Here is an 18663-nt window from a genome sequence, read left to right as displayed (position 1 = left end):
AGCTCTCACGGTCAACGAAGGAATAGACCTCCTCCCGAGACGTTCCGATCAGACTCGGTATCTCGGTTCTTCAAGACACTTCGACATGTTAAAACAAATCCAGCAACACCGCCCGAATGTGCCGACAAATCCCGATAGGAGCTGCACATATCTCTTTCTCAGGGCACACTCAGATTGTCTTAGGTACGGGTAGGCCAGCCCAGAGATGCCCCTGGTGGCCACCGGCAGCTGACAGGTGGACCAACACCCAGAGGAGCACTGGCCCGGGGGGGTTTAAAATAAGATGACCCTCGGGCTCCGGAAACCCAAGGGAAAAAGAGGCTAGGTGGCAAATGGTAAACCCAAGGTTGGGCATTGTTGGAAAAGCTTTAATCAAGGCGAACTATCAAGGGGTTCCCATTATAACCCAACCGCGTAAGGAACGCAAAATCCGGGAACATAACACCGATATGACGGAAACTAGGGCGGCAAGAGTGGAACAAAACACTAGGCGAGAGGCCGAGCCTTCCACCCTTTACCAAGTATATAGATGCATTAAGATAACATAGCAATATAATGATATCCCAACAAGTAAATAAATGTTCCAACAAGGAACGACCTCCAATCTTCACCTGCAACTAGCAACGCTATAAGAGGGGCTGAGCAAAGCGGTAACATAGCCAAACAACGGTTTGCTAGGACATGGTGGGTTAGAGGTTTGACATGGCAATTTGGGAGGCTTGAAAGCAAGTGGTAGGCATCATAGCATTAGCATAGCAAAAGAGCGAGCAATCTAGCATGGCAAAGATAGTAGTGATTTCGAGGGTATGATCATCTTGCCTGCAGAGTTGTTAGAGTTGACTGGATCCTCGAAAGCAAACTCAACGGGCTCCTCGTTAGCGAACTCGTCTCCCGGCTCTACCCAAACAAGACAAACAAGCAAACGGAACACAATCAACCACGTGCAAGGATCAAACAATATGATGCAAACATGGTATGCTATGCGGGATGCGATGCGGGATGCATATGCAAGATTTGACAAGGGATGCATGGACCTGGCCTCAACTTGGAAATCCAAGTGTTCCACTGGAAAGATGATATGAAATCTCTTGAAAACGATATAAAGAACGTCGGAATCGGAGTTACGGTTTGGAAATGGCAAGCGATTCAAATATGACACCGGTCTGCGATTTACAGCAAGTAGCCATCTAAATGCAATGAGATGAACATGCTACAACACTCAAACATGGCATCAAAATACATGGCAGGGATGCATTCAAGATGCTTAACAAAAGTCTAGCACTGAGCTACGGACAATTCATCCATTAACAGGTTCAAACAAGCATGGCAAAAATGCATATGGTAAACAGATTTCAGACTTAGTGAAATTAACACTTCTCTGGAATCTCAGATCAGGTAGCACTCTCGCGATCAACAAAACCACATGCTACATGACCTGAACATAGCAAAGTAAAACATGGCATGGAGCTACTCAAAAAGCTTAACAAAAGTCCCTTAGTGACCTTGAGCCAAAAGGGATCAGAAAACATAATTGCAAGCATGTGAACATAGCAAAAGCATAATCAGTTTTCAGACTTAGTGAAAACTGGCACATGCTGAAACATATCTCAAGTAGGCATGTTTACGAGCTCGATGCACTCACTACGGAGCAAGTCATGAAAAGCTAAGCATACATCCATCAAGAATACACAAAATACAAGCTAGACATGGCAAGAACAATAGCGTAGCATGCACGGATCAACTACAACATCATCGGCAAAATCGCTAACAAGTAGACAATCTGCCCAGATTCACGAAGTAGCAAAAGTAGAGCTCGATTGACTCAAGCTAGGGTGCTCCATAATTGCAAACAAAGACATGGATGGATATAGCACTACAAGATTAACAAAACATCCTTACTGATCATCCTCAAAAGAGGCACGGATCACTAGGAAACAACATGAACATATGGCAACATGAGATAAACAGCTCAAGGACTTAGTGGAAATGCTAAGTCCCTGAAATCAGCATTACCAAGTGCCTCACTTTGCAAGCTCGTGCTAGTCACCACACACATCACAAAAATACATGGGTTGCACCTCTGGAAAGATGGAAAAACCCTTAACAAAACAAGTGTAGAGCACCAGGGCATATCATGCACACAATAATCATGGCAAAAATGACAAATATCTAAATGGAGTAGCAAATCTGACAATTATCTCAAGTAGCACTCTTCTAACAGCATTTCGGGCATCAAGATGAACTCAAATGAAAATGATGCAATGGAATGAAATGATGTACTCTCTGACACGAACATTTTGATATGCTATATTCCCAAATCGGAGCTACGGATGAGGAGATACGACACGATGAACATGAGCATATGGATCTGAGATTTGAGGACTTAGGGAAAACTCCGAAGTCAACCTAGGTTTTACTGTAGCCTCCCGATCCGGATCTGGCGAAGGGCACTGTAGCGGCGGCGGATCTGAAGCTCGCCGATGACGAGAGCTTGCTGGAGGAAGGAGAGCTCGCTGGGGCCTTGGCCGACCGGCGAGACGGCGACGTTGCGGCGGCGGTGGACGGAGAGGCGGCGGGGCGAGGCGGTCGGCGACGACTCCGGCCGGCGCGGCGTCCTGCGGCGGCGCGGTGGCGTCCGGTGGCGGAGCTCGTCGGAACCGGAGAGACGGCGTGGAGGCGGCGGCGTGCTCCGGCCCGGCGCTTGCGGGCAGCGGGGTCGATCGGGGCGGGCGGCGCGCGGTGCGGGCCGCGGGGGCCCCGCCTGGGCTCGGCGGGCCGGCGGCGGAGAGAGGCGGCCGGGCGTATGGGGAGGTGCCACGTGGCGGCGGCGGGTGCAGCGGACACGTCCGGCGCACGGAGGAAGAAGAGGGCTAGGGTTTCGGGGGACCCCCGGGACCCTTCCGATGGTCCCGGTACAATACCGAGTACCCCCGAAACTTTCCCGATGGCCGAAACTTGACTTCCTATATATAATTCTTCACCTCCGGACCATTCCGGAACTCCTCGTGATGTCCGGGATCTCATCCGGAACTCCGAACAACTTTCGGGTTACCGTATACTAATATCTCAACAACCCTAGCGTCACCGAACCTTAAGTGTGTAGACCCTACGTGTTCGAGAGACACGCAGACATGACCGAGATGACTCTCCGGTCAATAACCAACAGCGGGATCTGGATACCCATGTTGGCTCCCACATGCTCCTCGATGATCTCATTGGATGAACCACGATGTCGAGGATTCAATCAATCCGTATACAATTCCCTTTCTCAATCGGTACGTTACTTGCCCGAGACTCGATTGTCGATATCCCAATACCTCGTTCAATCTCGTTACCGGTAAGTCACTTTACTCGTACAGTAATGCATGATCCCGTGATCAACCACTTGGTCACATTGAGCTCATTATGATGATGCATTACCGAGTGGGCCCAGAGATACCTCTCCGTCATACGAAGTGACAAATCCCAGTCTCGATTCGTGCCAACCTAACAGACACTTTCGGAGATACCTGTAGTGTACCTTTATAGTCACCCAGTTACGTTGTGACGCTTGGCACACCCAAAGCACTCCTACGGTATCCGGGAGTTGCACAATCTCATGGTCTAAGAAAATGATACTTGACATTCGGAAAAGCTATAGCAAACGAACTACATGATCTTTGAGCTATGCTTAGGATTGGGTCTCGTCCATCACATCATTCTCCTAATGATGTGATCCCGTTATCAATGACATCCAATGTCCATAGTCAGGAAACCATGACTATCTTTTGATCAACGAGCTAGTCAACTAGAGGCTCACTAGGGACGTGTTGTGGTCTATGTATTCACACATGTATTACGATTTCCGGATAACACAATTATAGCATGAACAATAGACAATTATCATGAACAAAGAAATATAATAATAACCATTTTATTATTGCCTCTAGGGCATATTTCCAACAGGACTACCAAATATAATGGGACAAAAGTCATCTTGTGGGGAACCAAGAACAAGAAAATCAGCAGGATATTTAACTTTCCCACACAAGACTTCAACATCTCTAACAATCCCAACTGGTGAAATAGTATCTCTATTGGCAAGCTTAATTGTAACATCTATCTCTTCTATCTCAGTAGGTGCAATATCATGCATAATTTCTTTGTATAAGGAATGAGGTATTGCACTTTCACTAGCACCCGTATCACATAAGCCATGATAGCAATGATCTCCTATTTTAACTGAAATAACAGGCATGCCTACAACAGGTCTATGTTTATATTTAGTATCAGGTCTAGCAATTCTAGCAGATTCATTGCAGAGGTAAATAACATGCCCATCAATATTATCGGCCAAGAGATCTTTAACCTTAGCAACACTAGGTTAAACTTTAATTTGCTCAGAGGGAGTAGGTGTTCTAGTATTACTCTTAAGAACCACAGTTGAAGCTTTAGCATGATCCTTTATTCTAACGGGCAAAGGTGGTTTCTCAATATAAGCAGTAGGAACAACAAGATCATTATAAGTGATAGTATTTTCTTCAACTTTAATAGGTGCAACTACTTTTACTTCAATGGGAGGATTATATTTAAACCACTTATCCTTAGGGAGATCAACATGAGTAGCGAAGGATTCACAGAAAGAAGCTACTATCTCAGAGTCAAGTCCATATTTAGTGCTAAATTCACAGAAAGCATCGGTATCCATAAAAGATTTAACACAATCAAACTTAGGTGTTATACCTGACTCCTTACCTTTGTCGAGGTCCCAATCTTCAGAGTTGTGTTTAATTCTTTCCAATAAATCCCATTTGAATTCAATATTCCTCATCATAAAAGATCCAGTACAAGAAGTATTGAGCATGGAGCGATTACTGAGAGAAAGCCTAGCATAATTTTTTTGAATAATCATTTCTTTTGAGAGCTCATGATTGGGGCATGAATATAACATTGACTTAAGCCTCCCCCAAGCTTGAGCGATGCTTTCTCCTTCACGAGGCCAAAAATTATATATATAATTACGATCACGATGAACGAGATGCATAGGATAAAACTTCTGATGAAATTCCAATTTCAATCAGTTGTAGTTCCATGATCCCATATCATCACATAGCCTAAACCATGTCAATGCCTCTCCCTTAAAAAATAAAGGGAATACCTTCTTCTTGATAACATCCTCGGGCATACCTGCAAGCTTAAATAATCCACAAACTTCATCCACATAGATTAGGTGCAAATCGGGATGTAATGTTCCGTCACCTGTAAAAGGATTAGCTAGCAGTTTCTCTATCATACCCGACGGGATTTCAAAGTAAAAAATTTCAGTAGGTTCAGTAGGTTGAGGAGAAACTCTTTGCTCTACTGGTCAGGGTGAAGATACCCCGAACAAGCCCCTCAAAGGATTATGTTCCATAGTAACAAGTGACAGTAAATTTCAGCACACTATATAAATTTTTCCTTACCAAATTCCACCTACCAAAGGCGCTTCACTCCCCGCCAACGGCGCCAGAAAAGAGTCTTGATGACCCACAAGTGTAGGGGATCTATCGTAGCCTTTTCGATAAGTAAGAGTGTCGAACCCAATGAGGAGTAGAAGGAAATGATAAGTGGTTTTCAGCAAGGTATTCTCTGCAAGCACTGAAATTATCGGTAACAGATAGTTTTGTGATAAGGTAATTTGTAACGAGTAACAAGTAATAAAAGTAAATAAGGTGCAGCAAGATGGCCCAATCCTTTTTGTAGTAAAGGATAAGCCTGGACAAACTCTTATATAAAGGAAAGCGCTCTCGAGGACACATGGGAATTATCGTCAAGCTAGTTTTCATCACGTTCATATGATTCGCGTTCGGTACTTTGATAATTTGATATGTGGGTGGAGCGGTGCTTGGGTACTGCCCTTACTTGGACAAGCATCCCACTTATGATTAACCCCTATTGCAAGCATCCGCACCTACAACAGAAGTATTAAGGTAAACCTAACCATAGCATTAAACATATGGATCCAAATCAGCCCCTTACGAAGCAACACATAAACTAGGGTTGAAGCTTCTGTCACTCTAGCAACCCATTATCTACTTATTACTTCCCAATGCCTTCCTCTAGTCCCAAACAATGGTGAAGTGTCATGTAGTCGACGTTCACATGACATCACTAGAGGGATGAAAACATACATCTCATCAAAATATCGAACGAATACCAAATTCACATGACTACGTATAGCAAGACTTCTCCCATGTTCTCAGGAACAAACGTAGCTACTCACAAATCATATTCATGTTCATAATCATAGGGGTATTAATATGCATAATGGATCTGAACATATGATCTTCCACCAAGTAAACCAACTAGCATCAACTATAAGGAGTAATCAACACTACTAGCAACCCATAGGCACCAATCTGAGGTTTGGATACAAAGATTGGATACAAGAGATGAACTAGGGTTCGATATGAGATGGTGCTGGTGAAGATGTTGATGGAGATTGACCCCCTCCCGATGAGAGGATCGTTGGTGATGACGATGGTGATGATTTCCCCCTCTCAGAGGGAAGTTTCCCCGGCAGAACAGCTCCGCTGGAGCCCTAGATTGGTTCCGTCTCGTGGCGGCGGAGTTTCGTCCCATGAGCTCGCTTATGATTTTTTTCTCGACGAAAGACTCCATATAGCCAAAGATGGGCATCAGAGGGCCACCAGGGGCCCATGAGGTAGGGGGCCGCGCCCAGGGGGGTAGGGCGCGCCCCCACCCTCGTGGACGGTGGGTGGCCCCCTCTAGTACTTCTTTCGCCCAATATTTTTTTATATATTCTGAAAATAATTCCCGTGGAGTTTCAGGACTTTTGGAGATGTGCAGAATATGTCTCTAATATTTGCTCCTTTTCCAGCCCAGAATTCCAGCTGCCGGCTTTCCCCTCTTCATGTAAACCTTGTAAAATAAGAGAGGCATAAGTATTGTGACATAATGTGTAATAGCAGCCCATAATGCAATAAATATCGATATAAAAGCATGACGCAAAATGGACGTATCAGGATGTTTTGGGCTTTGTCCTCGCAAGGATCTCTTTCTCAAAGGCTTCAGAGGTGGGTTGCTCTCAAACAACAAAAGTCATGCACTCACTCTGAGCAGCCACCAATTTATGGTGTAGGGGGTGGGCTATTCATAGCCAGGAGGCAACCCAACATGATATGTCCGAAATGACCCCGGGTCACTAAGGAACCGACACGTGTCCAATGGTCAGATTTCAAACAACGCGACAGCTTGACTTGGGCTACAAGTAAAGCTGACTCATCCAGCTCTGGATAAGATTTACTTTCATTGTCTTCGCTCGAAGACATAGGATTTTGGTTGAACATCACATCAGTCACTCTGAATTTGTTCACTTGGACCCCACTTAACAGTACAATGGTTCCTATGACTCAATAAAAAAGAAAAAGAAATTAAGAGTATGTTAATCACACGAGAAGGATACCCCAAAAAAGAACCGAGGCAGTACGAATGCCCTTATAGATATGAAATCAATATTTACCTCATGCATCTGGCTGTAAAACAGAGCTGATCAACGGTGCCTATGCCACGCCGTACCGAAATGGGACATATATTGTATTGTATCGTGCATCCATGAGAGGACAAAGTCAACACTCAAAGTCAGCCAATCAGCGTCCGAAGACTTCTCCGATGCGTCCCGATTGACATCTCTCCGGTGCACCCGTGTCAACAAGGTGATGAAACGCTTGCGTTCTTCATCACATCATCAATCAAGAGAGAAAAAAATGTGTGCAATTTACTTGTAAGAAAAGACCGTCAGGCCAAACGGAAGCGAGTAGGCAGACGGAAGAAACGGAGAAACTCAACGGAACGGGGAAGGAAGGGCAGGCCGCGTGCAGTGCGCGACGTGTAACCGGAGACATTGACTCGCTGGACTTCTTCCCTAAGCCGCGTGGCCCCGGCCAAACCTGAGTGGAGGAAAAAAGAATAGCCGAGAGAGCAAACCAACTCCCCGCCCGGTCCCTCCCCCCCTCGCGAGAAAGGAGAAAACAAAAGCCAAAATGGCGGGGGTCGTCGTCTCCAGCCACCGATCCCCTCCCCACCTCCCCCCACCCCCACCCCCACCCCGCCATTACCACCTGTGGCCACTAGCTAGGGTTTCGTCCGCGGCCCCCCATAAGCCCCTCCCCTGCCCTCCCCCCTTCCCGATGCCCTGGTGGAAGCGCTCCGCCCACCGCCCCTCCTCCGCTTCCGCCTCCACGCCCGCCTCCCCCGCCCGCGCCTCCACCTCCCGCATCCCCCGCCACGGCGGCGCCGGCGACCCCGACCACCTGCCCCGCCTCACCAGGCAGCACCGCCTGCGCCATGTCGACGACATCGAGGTCGGGGCCTCCGCGCTCCGCCTCGACGACCCGCACGCCGCCCCGCCCTCCTCCTCCTCCTACCCCGCCAGGAGAGACGCGGTCTGGTCCGGGCTCGCCACCGCCAGCTCCACGCCGATCTCGAGGTCCCCTAGCAGCATGATGGAGGCGGCGCCGGCCAGGTCGTCGTCCACGCCCATGCTGCTGCCGCACCCTCTGCCGCTGCCCCACCATGACGACTCGCCGTGCCGAGGGCCTGGGAGGCCGCTCCCCTCCCCGAGGATGTTCGACGGGGATTGCAACGGGTCGGCCGAGTTCCTGGGGGTTGCAGAGACTGGAGGGGAGAGGCCGTCCACGTTTCCAAGGTGGGGATGCATTTTGTTTGTTTTGTACTTCCTCCGTTCCAAAATAAGTGACTCAACTTTGTACTAACTTTAGTACAAAGTTGAGTCACTTATTTGGACGGAGGGAGTACTAGTTTAGTACATGCTTCAAGCTTCCTTCCTTTGCCGTTCAAGTTCGTATAAACAGCATAACCTTGTTAGTTCTGTTTTAGTACTGATGAAGCGATTAGGGTGTTAGCAAGGAGGCCACTAGCAGTGATTTCTGAATGAGGTTGGGGTTACCAACAATATGGGCATATAAGAAGGCATGACACATGACACTATATACTAAAACTGCCACACTAGTAGCATTTCGACCACTTTGCAGGGCAGAATGTTTTGAGGTTGGTGAGAACAGTTTAGGTGAACAATAAGATGACCAGGGAAGATGGCCTTTGCTATAGTCTAACCATGTTGACGGTCTGAAATTAGCTTGGATTAGGGCTTCAGACATACATTGCTGCATAGTTGCATTCTACCAAGAGGGTTTTAGGCTTTCTGTGAACTTATTAGCTTATGACCAGGAGATCATAGCACCTTAGCAAAAATTGGATGATATGTCACGAAGAGTTATTGTGGTTTTGGACCCCCAGAACGAGTTGAGACAATTTGCTGTTTGGTGCTATGATACCCCATAACATTTTTACTTGATGATGCTTGGTTAAGCTACTTGCCAGTTTATTAGATCTTGACATGAAAAAAAGGCTGGCTCAGATTGTGATTTTTAACTGATGAGTGACTGAGATTGTTTCAGTACTGAAGTCAGTGAAGTGTAATTTGCTTTGATTAACTTCCATGAAGCTGCTAGTAAAGAAGATTGTACATGAACATGATTATTAAAAAAAAACTGTTGTCATGCCACACTGATCAGATTAACTCCATATCCATGTTTCTGATGTTGTTAATGTCTCCGGTGATAGATTTATGCCCCACCAAACTGTTCAAAAGGTTCACGAGCACAATGACTTACGGTCAGCTGGCACACATGGGGCCACCTGTGGCCAACGGAGAAAGACATATAAAGAGAAGTTCCAGGATGGTCCAACTGAAACTTTGAACTTTAGGTTGAATATTCCTGCTAAAAGTGCCCCGAGCAGCGGGTTTTCAAGTCCTGTACAGAGTCCTCGAAGGTTGAGTAATGTAGACTTCTCATCTGCTGCAATATCCATCCAAGGTAGCAATATATTGTCAGCACCATCACCATGGTCTTCAGATCAATCAGGATCTTCACCCCCTTCCACCTCACCTGAAAAATTTGTGGGTGGCCAGGAGCGATCTCCTCGCTCTAGTCCTTTGAGAAGTCCTGCTCTTAGATCAAGATACCCAAGTGCACCTCCATCACCAATGCATACAAACTTGTTCCCAGAGAACCACACTTCTCGTCCTGAGGGCAATCTGAGTGCCAATCTTCACCCATTACCTCTTCCTCCTGTTTCAATGAGCCCAAAGCAAACAAATTTTGGCCACCCGTCAGTTCCAAAAGTCGAGACACCCTCAATGGCTGGTCAGTGGCAAAAAAGGAAGCTCATCGGCAGTGGCACATATGGCTGTGTATATGAAGCTACCAATAGGTATGTTATATTTCATTTTTATTGTAGTAATCGCTTCTCTAAATTTTGAACATACCATCACACCAACATACAGGCACACCGGAGCTCTTTGTGCCATGAAAGAGGTTAACATAATTCCTGATGACGCAAAATCAGTTGAGTCTTTGAAGCAATTGGAACAGGTTCGGCCATACTTGTTTTGATGTTGCTTATTTCTGCTTATGGAGATCATTAGTCTTGTTCAATGTGATTGTTTAATGTTCTCTTTTCTTGTTGAGGATTAAGAAGCATATTTTTACTTATGCTCACATTTGGTTTGTCTTCCTTTTACCACTATACAATACTTCTTAAGTATATGTAAAACTCTGACCATACTTGTTTCATTTTTCTGAACTTGGTTGGGTAATAACTGTATACCACTATTTTCTTATGCTATCTAAGGATCATGCAATTATGCACTTCGTCTGATTGCTCATCACCTTTGTTTCAGGAAATTAAATTCCTTAGCCAATTTAAGCATGAAAACATAGTGCAGTACTACGGCAGTGAAACTGTAAGTTCTACTTGCCCACACCGAGGGAATTAACAGTGCTATATAATTTTGCTATTAACGGTGATATGGGCACCTTGCAGACTGAAGATAGATTCTACATATACCTGGAATATGTTCATCCGGGTTCAATTAATAAGTACATTAGTAAACATTGTGGTGCAATGACAGAATCAGTTGTCCGCAACTTCACTCGCCATATCCTTAACGGTCTTGCTTTCCTCCATAGCCAAAAAATTATGCATAGGTAATTTTTCTTTTTCATTATTTGTTCTTTATCTGATAATTGTTCGCCACTGGCTGTTTCCTAACTTTCTGAACCTAACCTTTGTTCAGTTTTTTACATTATCTCTTGTTTTTCCCTTATACCATTTGTCAGATTGCTTGGTCCTATTTTTCCCTTCCAACTTTATTTTGCATTCAGTTCATTTTGTTTTCTTGAGCCTCTTGTACAGCTCTATCCACATCTCAAGGGCTGATTCTGATCCCATTATTGTCTGTTAGCAAGTATTGGTTGGCTAAAATGACACATGGATGATGGATGTAGATAACATTATTATACTTTTGCAGGGACATTAAAGGAGCAAATTTGCTTGTTGATGTCAATGGCGTGGTTAAATTGGCAGACTTTGGAATGGCTAAGCATGTGAGTTCCACTTTGCGTCTTGGCTTATAATTTTTGACAGCACTGGCACTTTGCACATAAGTACTTAGTAGTCACTTTAATGTCTCGTCGGCTCGAAGTACTCAGTAGTCACTTTGAGAAGGATTAGACACAGATGAACATTTGCCTACCTTTAATTTTACGTCGCATTATGACCACCTGAGCATTATGTCTGCCATAAGCTGTTAATCGTAATTTTGACATTTGATATGAGTACTTGGTAAAACATTTCAATATTTCTTAGTTGGATTGGACCATTGGTTATTATTTCGAAGTAGTTTGATATGACATTAACTTTGGTATTCCTTACTTCTATAGTTATATTTTTAGTGCATACCCTGAGAGGCAATGAATTTACTATTACACCGTTTATTTTTCTCTTGGACCTGCGCTTTCAGGTTTTTCTTATTTGCCATGGTGCTACTTTTGTAATTAATTTGCTTGACTGTTTCTTCTTCTTTTCAGTTGAGCACTGCAGCTCCAAATCTTTCACTGAAAGGAACACCATACTGGATGGCCCCTGAGGTGCGAACTAGTTAGTCTTTATATTAATCATAGTTTTCCTTTTTCCTCATCATGGTAAGGTTAATTTCGGATTCTCAAGCGTAGTAGGCATTGTTTTATTTACTGACGTGCAGAAAATACTTGTGCGTTCTAATTTGTTGACGACAGCCAAAGTAAACTGCATCACAGTTTCTGTTGGATACCATGTAAATGTAATGCATTAGTCCACTGCACTACTTAGGAACACATATAAAGCAGTTAAGCCTGTTTTAGCGAGTCTCGTGCTCATCGAAAGGTTCCAGGTTGTAGCTGGGTCTGTTAGACCAAATAGGGCTACCTCCACTCTTAGGCTTCTTCAGTTGGAGCTAGAATCACCTTTTTGCATACCAAAAAGGCAAAAACACATCTAGGGGCCTTGAATTGTTCCATCAGTTTCACATTTCGTTTAGAAAAAAACTATCGGAAGGTGATACATTGATAGTCCCACCCAACTGGGCATTTCAATAAGGTTTGTTTGATCCACCCAACAATGGGATTTGTCCTATATACATTCATCCCACTTCCAAAACTACTGGCTACCCACAACTCCAAGTCAATGGCAATGCAGCACTTGGTTCGGTTCGGTTCCGGCACCCTCGCTGTCTTTCCTCTGCCATGTAGGATTGACACGCCTACTCCATACCTCGTGTTGGATGTCGTGATGTTGTTTCCAAGAAATAAAGGATGATGGTGACGGCATCACACTCCTCCATCCACCTTTACCTGTGTCTCCTTCACACTTTCATGCTGGACCGCAATCGCTACTGCCTCTTCTGAGTCAGATTTGGGCACCACCAGGAGGATTCAGAAGGAACTCAATGGTGGAATCTTCAATCACGAGTTCCACAACCTTCAACACATACGGCGATATCAAGGATAAGTACAGGTTGTTGATGGCTGTCAGAGCCAGCTAAGAGTGATGGATAAAATCTTCTGTTTAGTGAGGAGGTCGTTTTTTTTGTCTCTGTAGTTTCCTCTCTCTAGGTTCTGTATAAGGGAGGTTGTTTTCATATATTGGGTCGTTGTAAACTCTTTCTTGCTTAATATATTCACGTCCAGCTCTCCTGCATGTTCGTGAAAAGATTTGGGAACCACCATGGCTGTGTAGATAGTCACTCTTAATGGAGCTTCTGTTATGATGTATGCTTTTTGCTTCTCTTCTCACACACCCTCAGTCTTGAGGTCACCGCGGTCGATATGCAGCTTCACCCTTGTAAAATGGCTGTAAATACGTTATCTTAAGAGAAATTTAACCACAGGGGTCTACCCTACTGTTTCCTTGTGAGTAATTAACTGAAACTAGCTCAAAACCTCCTGAAACTTTGTCAAAACTTTCTGACAACTACATGATAGCTCAATTCCAGGGATCTGAAACTTGCTGAAATCCACATGAACTTGCTACCCTGTTGTAGGTTTTGAAACCCATATGTTAGAACTTTGTTCTGAAGCCTGAAACATTCTTGTAACGCAGTAGCAAAATCTGAAACAAAAAACGTGGTTAAAGGGGAACGGATCCCTCCCTTAACTGCACATTGTTAGATAGAAGATGAGACCTTTCTGCGGATTTCACGCAGATAGCACCCCACAGGTTCGAACGCTGGTCGGTGAGTTTACCACTGTAAACTCTAGCCACCGAGCTAGCGCTCGGTTCTCGTGAAACCTGAAACCTGAGTTTGTTGATACACGAAACTTGCCGAAAGCTTGCTGCTGAAACTGAATTTTTACTGAACCATGAAGCTTGACTCCTAAAGGAATGATGCTTTAGTGCAGTCATCGTCTCATTGCGCATGAGGAAGACCAACATGGTTATAGCCTGTGCTGCATTGATGGCATGTGACAACACCTTGAAAAGGTCTGCTAGAGGTGGACATCACACTGACAATGCCAGCAAGGTATTTACAGCATATTCCCCTGGGCCTGCATTGAGGCCATGGCAAGTTCTCAACCGTTAGTACCTGCAGGTGGATGATTTTGGGACTAAAGCACTTGAGATGGTGTGAGTTCGGTTCTCTGATTAGGTTTGACCAAGTGGTTGATACCTATCCTGTCTAGCCATGCCAATAATTTTTAACATTTAAAGATTGAACTGCATTTGCGCAATGTAAAATAATGACTTCTCTAGCAGAGAAACTGTGTGTAGCCCACCAAAAATGCTTACATCCATTTCATGTAGTCTTCTTGTGGACATGGCGCTCAGGCAAGAAAAGCAGATGTTCCAAATTCTCAAAAGCGATTCATGCATTTAATGGAACTTTATTTTCATGCAATGTGTTTGCTACAGCACCTAAGAGAGCTGATTTCTCGAACATTCAGCCTGCCTAAGGTATTATAATTTCCATAAAATCACGCCAATAACTTAAACATGTGAACAATATGCTCAGGGGATGCTTATCATCCCACATAGATTAGATTTTGTGACGACCTTTACTAACTTTATATGTCTTGAAATTAAGAAAGAACATCCACTTAATAACATCCTTAAACTACAGAAGTTCACGTTTCAACCTTAAATTCGTAAACCATTTATTTCCAGTCTTGAACCCTGAACTACCGTAAAAGGGCAAGAAAACACCGATTTCACAATTTATGGTTGAAATAAGCAGTTTACAGGTTCAAAGTGAAATGTTAACTTGTGTCTTGTGCAGTAGTTCAAGATTGCAAAGTGTTTTTTTTCTTCTAAATCTGATAGCATTTTTGGTTTGCACTCTTGTTTGATATGAAATCATTTAGTTTGAATGGATATTTTACTGTAGAATCACATCATTGGGCATACTGCTAAGTTGGCATTTAGATTTACAAATTCTTTGGTTTTGCCTTTTGGTTTGTTTCATAGAGCTGTAAGCTGCATCTCATTGGTCATTGCTTATATGGCACAGTCACACTTGCACATTTGTATCCCAGGTTGTCCAGGCTACACTTGTCAAAGATGTAGGCTACGATCTTGCTGTTGATATCTGGAGCCTCGGTTGCACAATTATTGAGATGTTCACCGGCAAGCCTCCTTGGAGTGGTCTTGAAGGGGTAAATAATTCAAACCTTTGTCCGTTTTGTAAAATCAGGATGTGTTGTATGAGTTGGACTTATGTAATTAGGGTAGCTCGCTTCTCATTAGTTAGTTTTGTATATGAATGATGATAATTGCCACACATTGGTCTAAATAAAATTGCGAATGGAGAAGTAATGTACTCCCTCCGTTTTTTATTTACTCCACATATTAGCTTTTTCTAAAGTGAAACTTTACAAACTTTGACCAAGTTTATAGAGAAAAATATTAACATATACAATACCAAATCAATACCATAGATTCATCATTGAATATATTTTCACATCATATTCATTTTTTGCTGTAAATGTTCGTATTATTTTCTATGAACTTGGTCAAACTTTATAAAGTTTGACTTCAGTCAAAGTTAACATGCGGACTAAATAAAAACGGAGGAAGTATGTCAACATTTGGGTATTTCCCTTCCCTGTCTTGGGATTCTGAAGCATGGAATCTGCTTGTCTGTGGTGCAACAGCCTGCCGCAATGTTTAAGGTGTTGAATAAAGACCCACCAATTCCAGATAATTTATCATCAGAAGGGAAGGATTTTCTGAAAGGCTGCTTCAAGAGAATCCCGTCTGAGAGACCTACAGCAAGCAAGCTGCTTGAACACCCATTCATCCAAAATTCAAATCACTTCAGCCAGCACGTTTCTGTACATTCTCCTGCAGGAAATAAATCCCCAGTAAGCTTGCCTCAGTTGCTGTATCCCCTTGAGTTTCGAGATTTTTGTGGACGTTCATGACTTTTCATGTTAATGCCAGGATGCTGGACACTGTTCAAGAGAAAAGAAGTCCTGGAAGACTGAGCCTTGTGTGAGAGGGAAACAGACAAATACAAACGGGTGTGTACTTTCTTCACACTTCTCTGTCTGTAATTTGATGTTTGATCTGTTCATGAAAGGTTTGCACTATTACAGATCTTGACCTTGTTATTCTTTTATTGCCTTCCGACCAGCGAAACAAGCAGCTCTAGATGTCCCGGGTCATTGGGTCATCGTTTGACCGCCCCAACCAGCTTGGATACTCATAGCTTGTCCCCTCCACCGACGAGTTATAAGTCTAGTTCTGGTTCTTCAGCTCATAATACACCGAACGGCATGCATTTTTCAATCGCATACCCTCAGCCCAGTCCACTACCGAGGCCTAACGGAAAGGAATCATTAAACATGTTTTCATATTGAAGAAGGATGGGCAAGCAGTCGTGTAAAGTATCGATGTAAAGAACGTCCCCTCGGTAATGATTGCAACGGGATATGTGTATGCTTATTTTCGGGGGAAATGTGGTGATCCCTTTGTAGCAAATTGTTTAGGGTTAGCTGTAGGTATAGCTAATGTTCCTGATTGTTGCCAGCACATAGGACATTAGGGTTGTAGTTGTAGCCTGTGTGGTGTTCATGTTGTAATCATGCCTCGATGTAATCATTTTTGATGATTTTTTGGGGGGGTCTTGAGTAATAATATGCGTGAATTGGCAACAGGAGATCAAGATAGACAATGTTTGTGTGTGTGCTCTCTGGGTTCAAAATTGGAACGTATGGTGTATTGTTCAGTGGTGGTAATTGCTTGCTCATTTGTTGTGGTCACGAGGTCCATGCTGGTTATTCTCCCTTGGCTTGATGAGCTTATTTATCATCACCCGATGGGCTACTTGCAGTTGTATCTTCAGTGGCATGTAAGTTCCAGGCAAATCTATGTGTCTCTGTAGAACATGCGTTCTCCATAGCCACGAAATAGCCTTTGGCAGTGTGATTGACACGATAATGATAAAATGATACAACGTCATGGATTCACGGCAAGCGATCGCCTCCAGCGTCTCGGGATCGTCGACTCCCTGAAACACAAATGCAAGGCCGAGGCTCCCAGGTATTGCCCTTGCGCGTCGTGAGCAGCTGCCGCAACCGTGCCCATTGTTCATTCTTCCAGACTGCAGCATCAACATTCAGCTTCACAAACACCCGCCCCACCCCCCCCCCCCCCCCCCCTGAAGAAAAAAAGCTTCACAAAACCCTCCTGGAGGTGGTATCCATCGGTGTGCCCGCGCCGCTGATGGCCGGAGCACAGCCGAGACCTTTTACGTGCTCCGCTGATTGTAGCTTCTTGGATAGAAAGTTATGCACAAAAGCACACGTCAGTGGAGGGCTTTGAAATGCTTCCTCGTGTATCACCTTCGGCCTTGCATACTAGATGGCCCAAAAGCGTCACACACATCTTCATCAGATCTTGATGAGATGAGATTCAATCATCGCAAAAAGCCACAACTTGGCGGATGGGTGTCGCATCTTGTTCATATGCTCGGATACCTCCTTGCCAACCAATGACCACACGCAATCCGCCATCGAGTGTACACTCGATCAGAGAATGGCGCCAAGAATCCCTTCCATGCACACTGCACAACGACTCTCCCTTGCCATGTTGTTGTGTCATAAGACGTCAGCTGTTTTTTTGTGTGTGGGGGTAAGATGTTAACTGTTGGTAATGAATGTCGGGCCAGCCGACATAGAAATTGTCTGATCCTCGTTGGGACTTGAATGTGCCACAATGAGATGGCATAGTGTTGATTGGAAGATATGAGACACGTGCTGTATGCGCGGGCCTCTTTTGCAGAGACACCCTGTACATACCGAGTACAATGTACACACAACTCATATGGATACTATAGTATCACGCACCGGCGGAGCTTCAGCAAGGCTGAAAGGGCCATGGCCCGCCCTTGGCTGGAGCAAAATAAAGTTTTACATGAAGCAGCCCACAGTAATTCATTAATTTTTAATTTGGTAGCACTGTACGTACTATCCGGCCCGCCCAACATTTTTTTGATAGCTCGGCCACTGATATCACGCAAACATTTTCACGCAACACTCTCACTATCAACGGAAATGTTGCCTCCCGCTGGAAGAATAATCTGCCGGTGTGACGCATAGTCAATCCTAGGGTCTGATCCTAGGTGGACTGAGATACAATCACCCTTAATTAATACTCCATCTATTTTTATTTACTCCGCATGTTACCTTTGTTTGAAGTCAAACTTTACGGACTTTGCTAAGTTTATAGAGAAAAATATTAACATATACAATATCAAATCAATACCATTGATTCATCATTGAATATATTTTCATATCATATAAATTTGTTATTGTAAATGTCCATATTGCTTTCTACAAACTTTGTTAAAATTTACAACGTTTGACTTCAGTCAAAGCTAATAAAATTGGAGGGGGTACTCACATTCAGATATTTCTTGTCTACTCTCTCTGTCTCAGAATGTTAGGTCAAAAAACGTCTTACATTCCGAGACAGGTCAAAAAACGTCGAGAGAAGTGCATATTACACTCCTCAACTCTAGCCCTAGTCTAATATACACCCCCCAACTTCAATACCATCTACTTTACACCCCCAACTCTCAAAACCAGGCGGAATTCAACCCTCCCCTTCCTGTTGACCGGTTTTGACATGTTGACTAGGTGAACAGTAACAAAAAAATCAAAAAATATTTTGGCTTTTCCAATGGGTGAACAGTAAGTTCCGAAAAAAAGTTGAAAAAAAGCGAATTATTTTTGCGTGGACGATTTTTCAACGCGTGATGTCTGTGACAATTTTCAGCTTGTT

The 18663-nt window shown here is 44.1% G+C and overlaps 1 protein-coding gene across 1 annotated transcript; it reads left to right on the top strand.

Annotated features, from left to right (window-relative positions):
- Window positions 1-8137: 8137 nt before the first annotated feature.
- On the top strand, window positions 8138-16564 carry LOC125510688 (mitogen-activated protein kinase kinase kinase 5-like). Its single transcript, XM_048675938.1, has 11 exons — window positions 8138-8686; window positions 9625-10275; window positions 10349-10436; window positions 10745-10807; window positions 10888-11051; window positions 11375-11450; window positions 11934-11993; window positions 14913-15032; window positions 15531-15740; window positions 15820-15899; window positions 16013-16564. The coding sequence occupies exons 1-11, from the start codon at window positions 8169-8171 to the stop codon at window positions 16236-16238; spliced, it is 2256 nt and encodes a 751-aa protein (XP_048531895.1). The 5' UTR covers window positions 8138-8168; the 3' UTR covers window positions 16239-16564.
- The last annotated feature ends 2099 nt before the right edge of the window (window positions 16565-18663 follow it).

This window comes from Triticum urartu, chromosome 5, assembly GCF_003073215.2.
Source record: "Triticum urartu cultivar G1812 chromosome 5, Tu2.1, whole genome shotgun sequence".
Classification (NCBI taxonomy): domain Eukaryota; kingdom Viridiplantae; phylum Streptophyta; class Magnoliopsida; order Poales; family Poaceae; genus Triticum; species Triticum urartu.
This window is presented reverse-complemented; position numbering and strand designations above follow the sequence as displayed.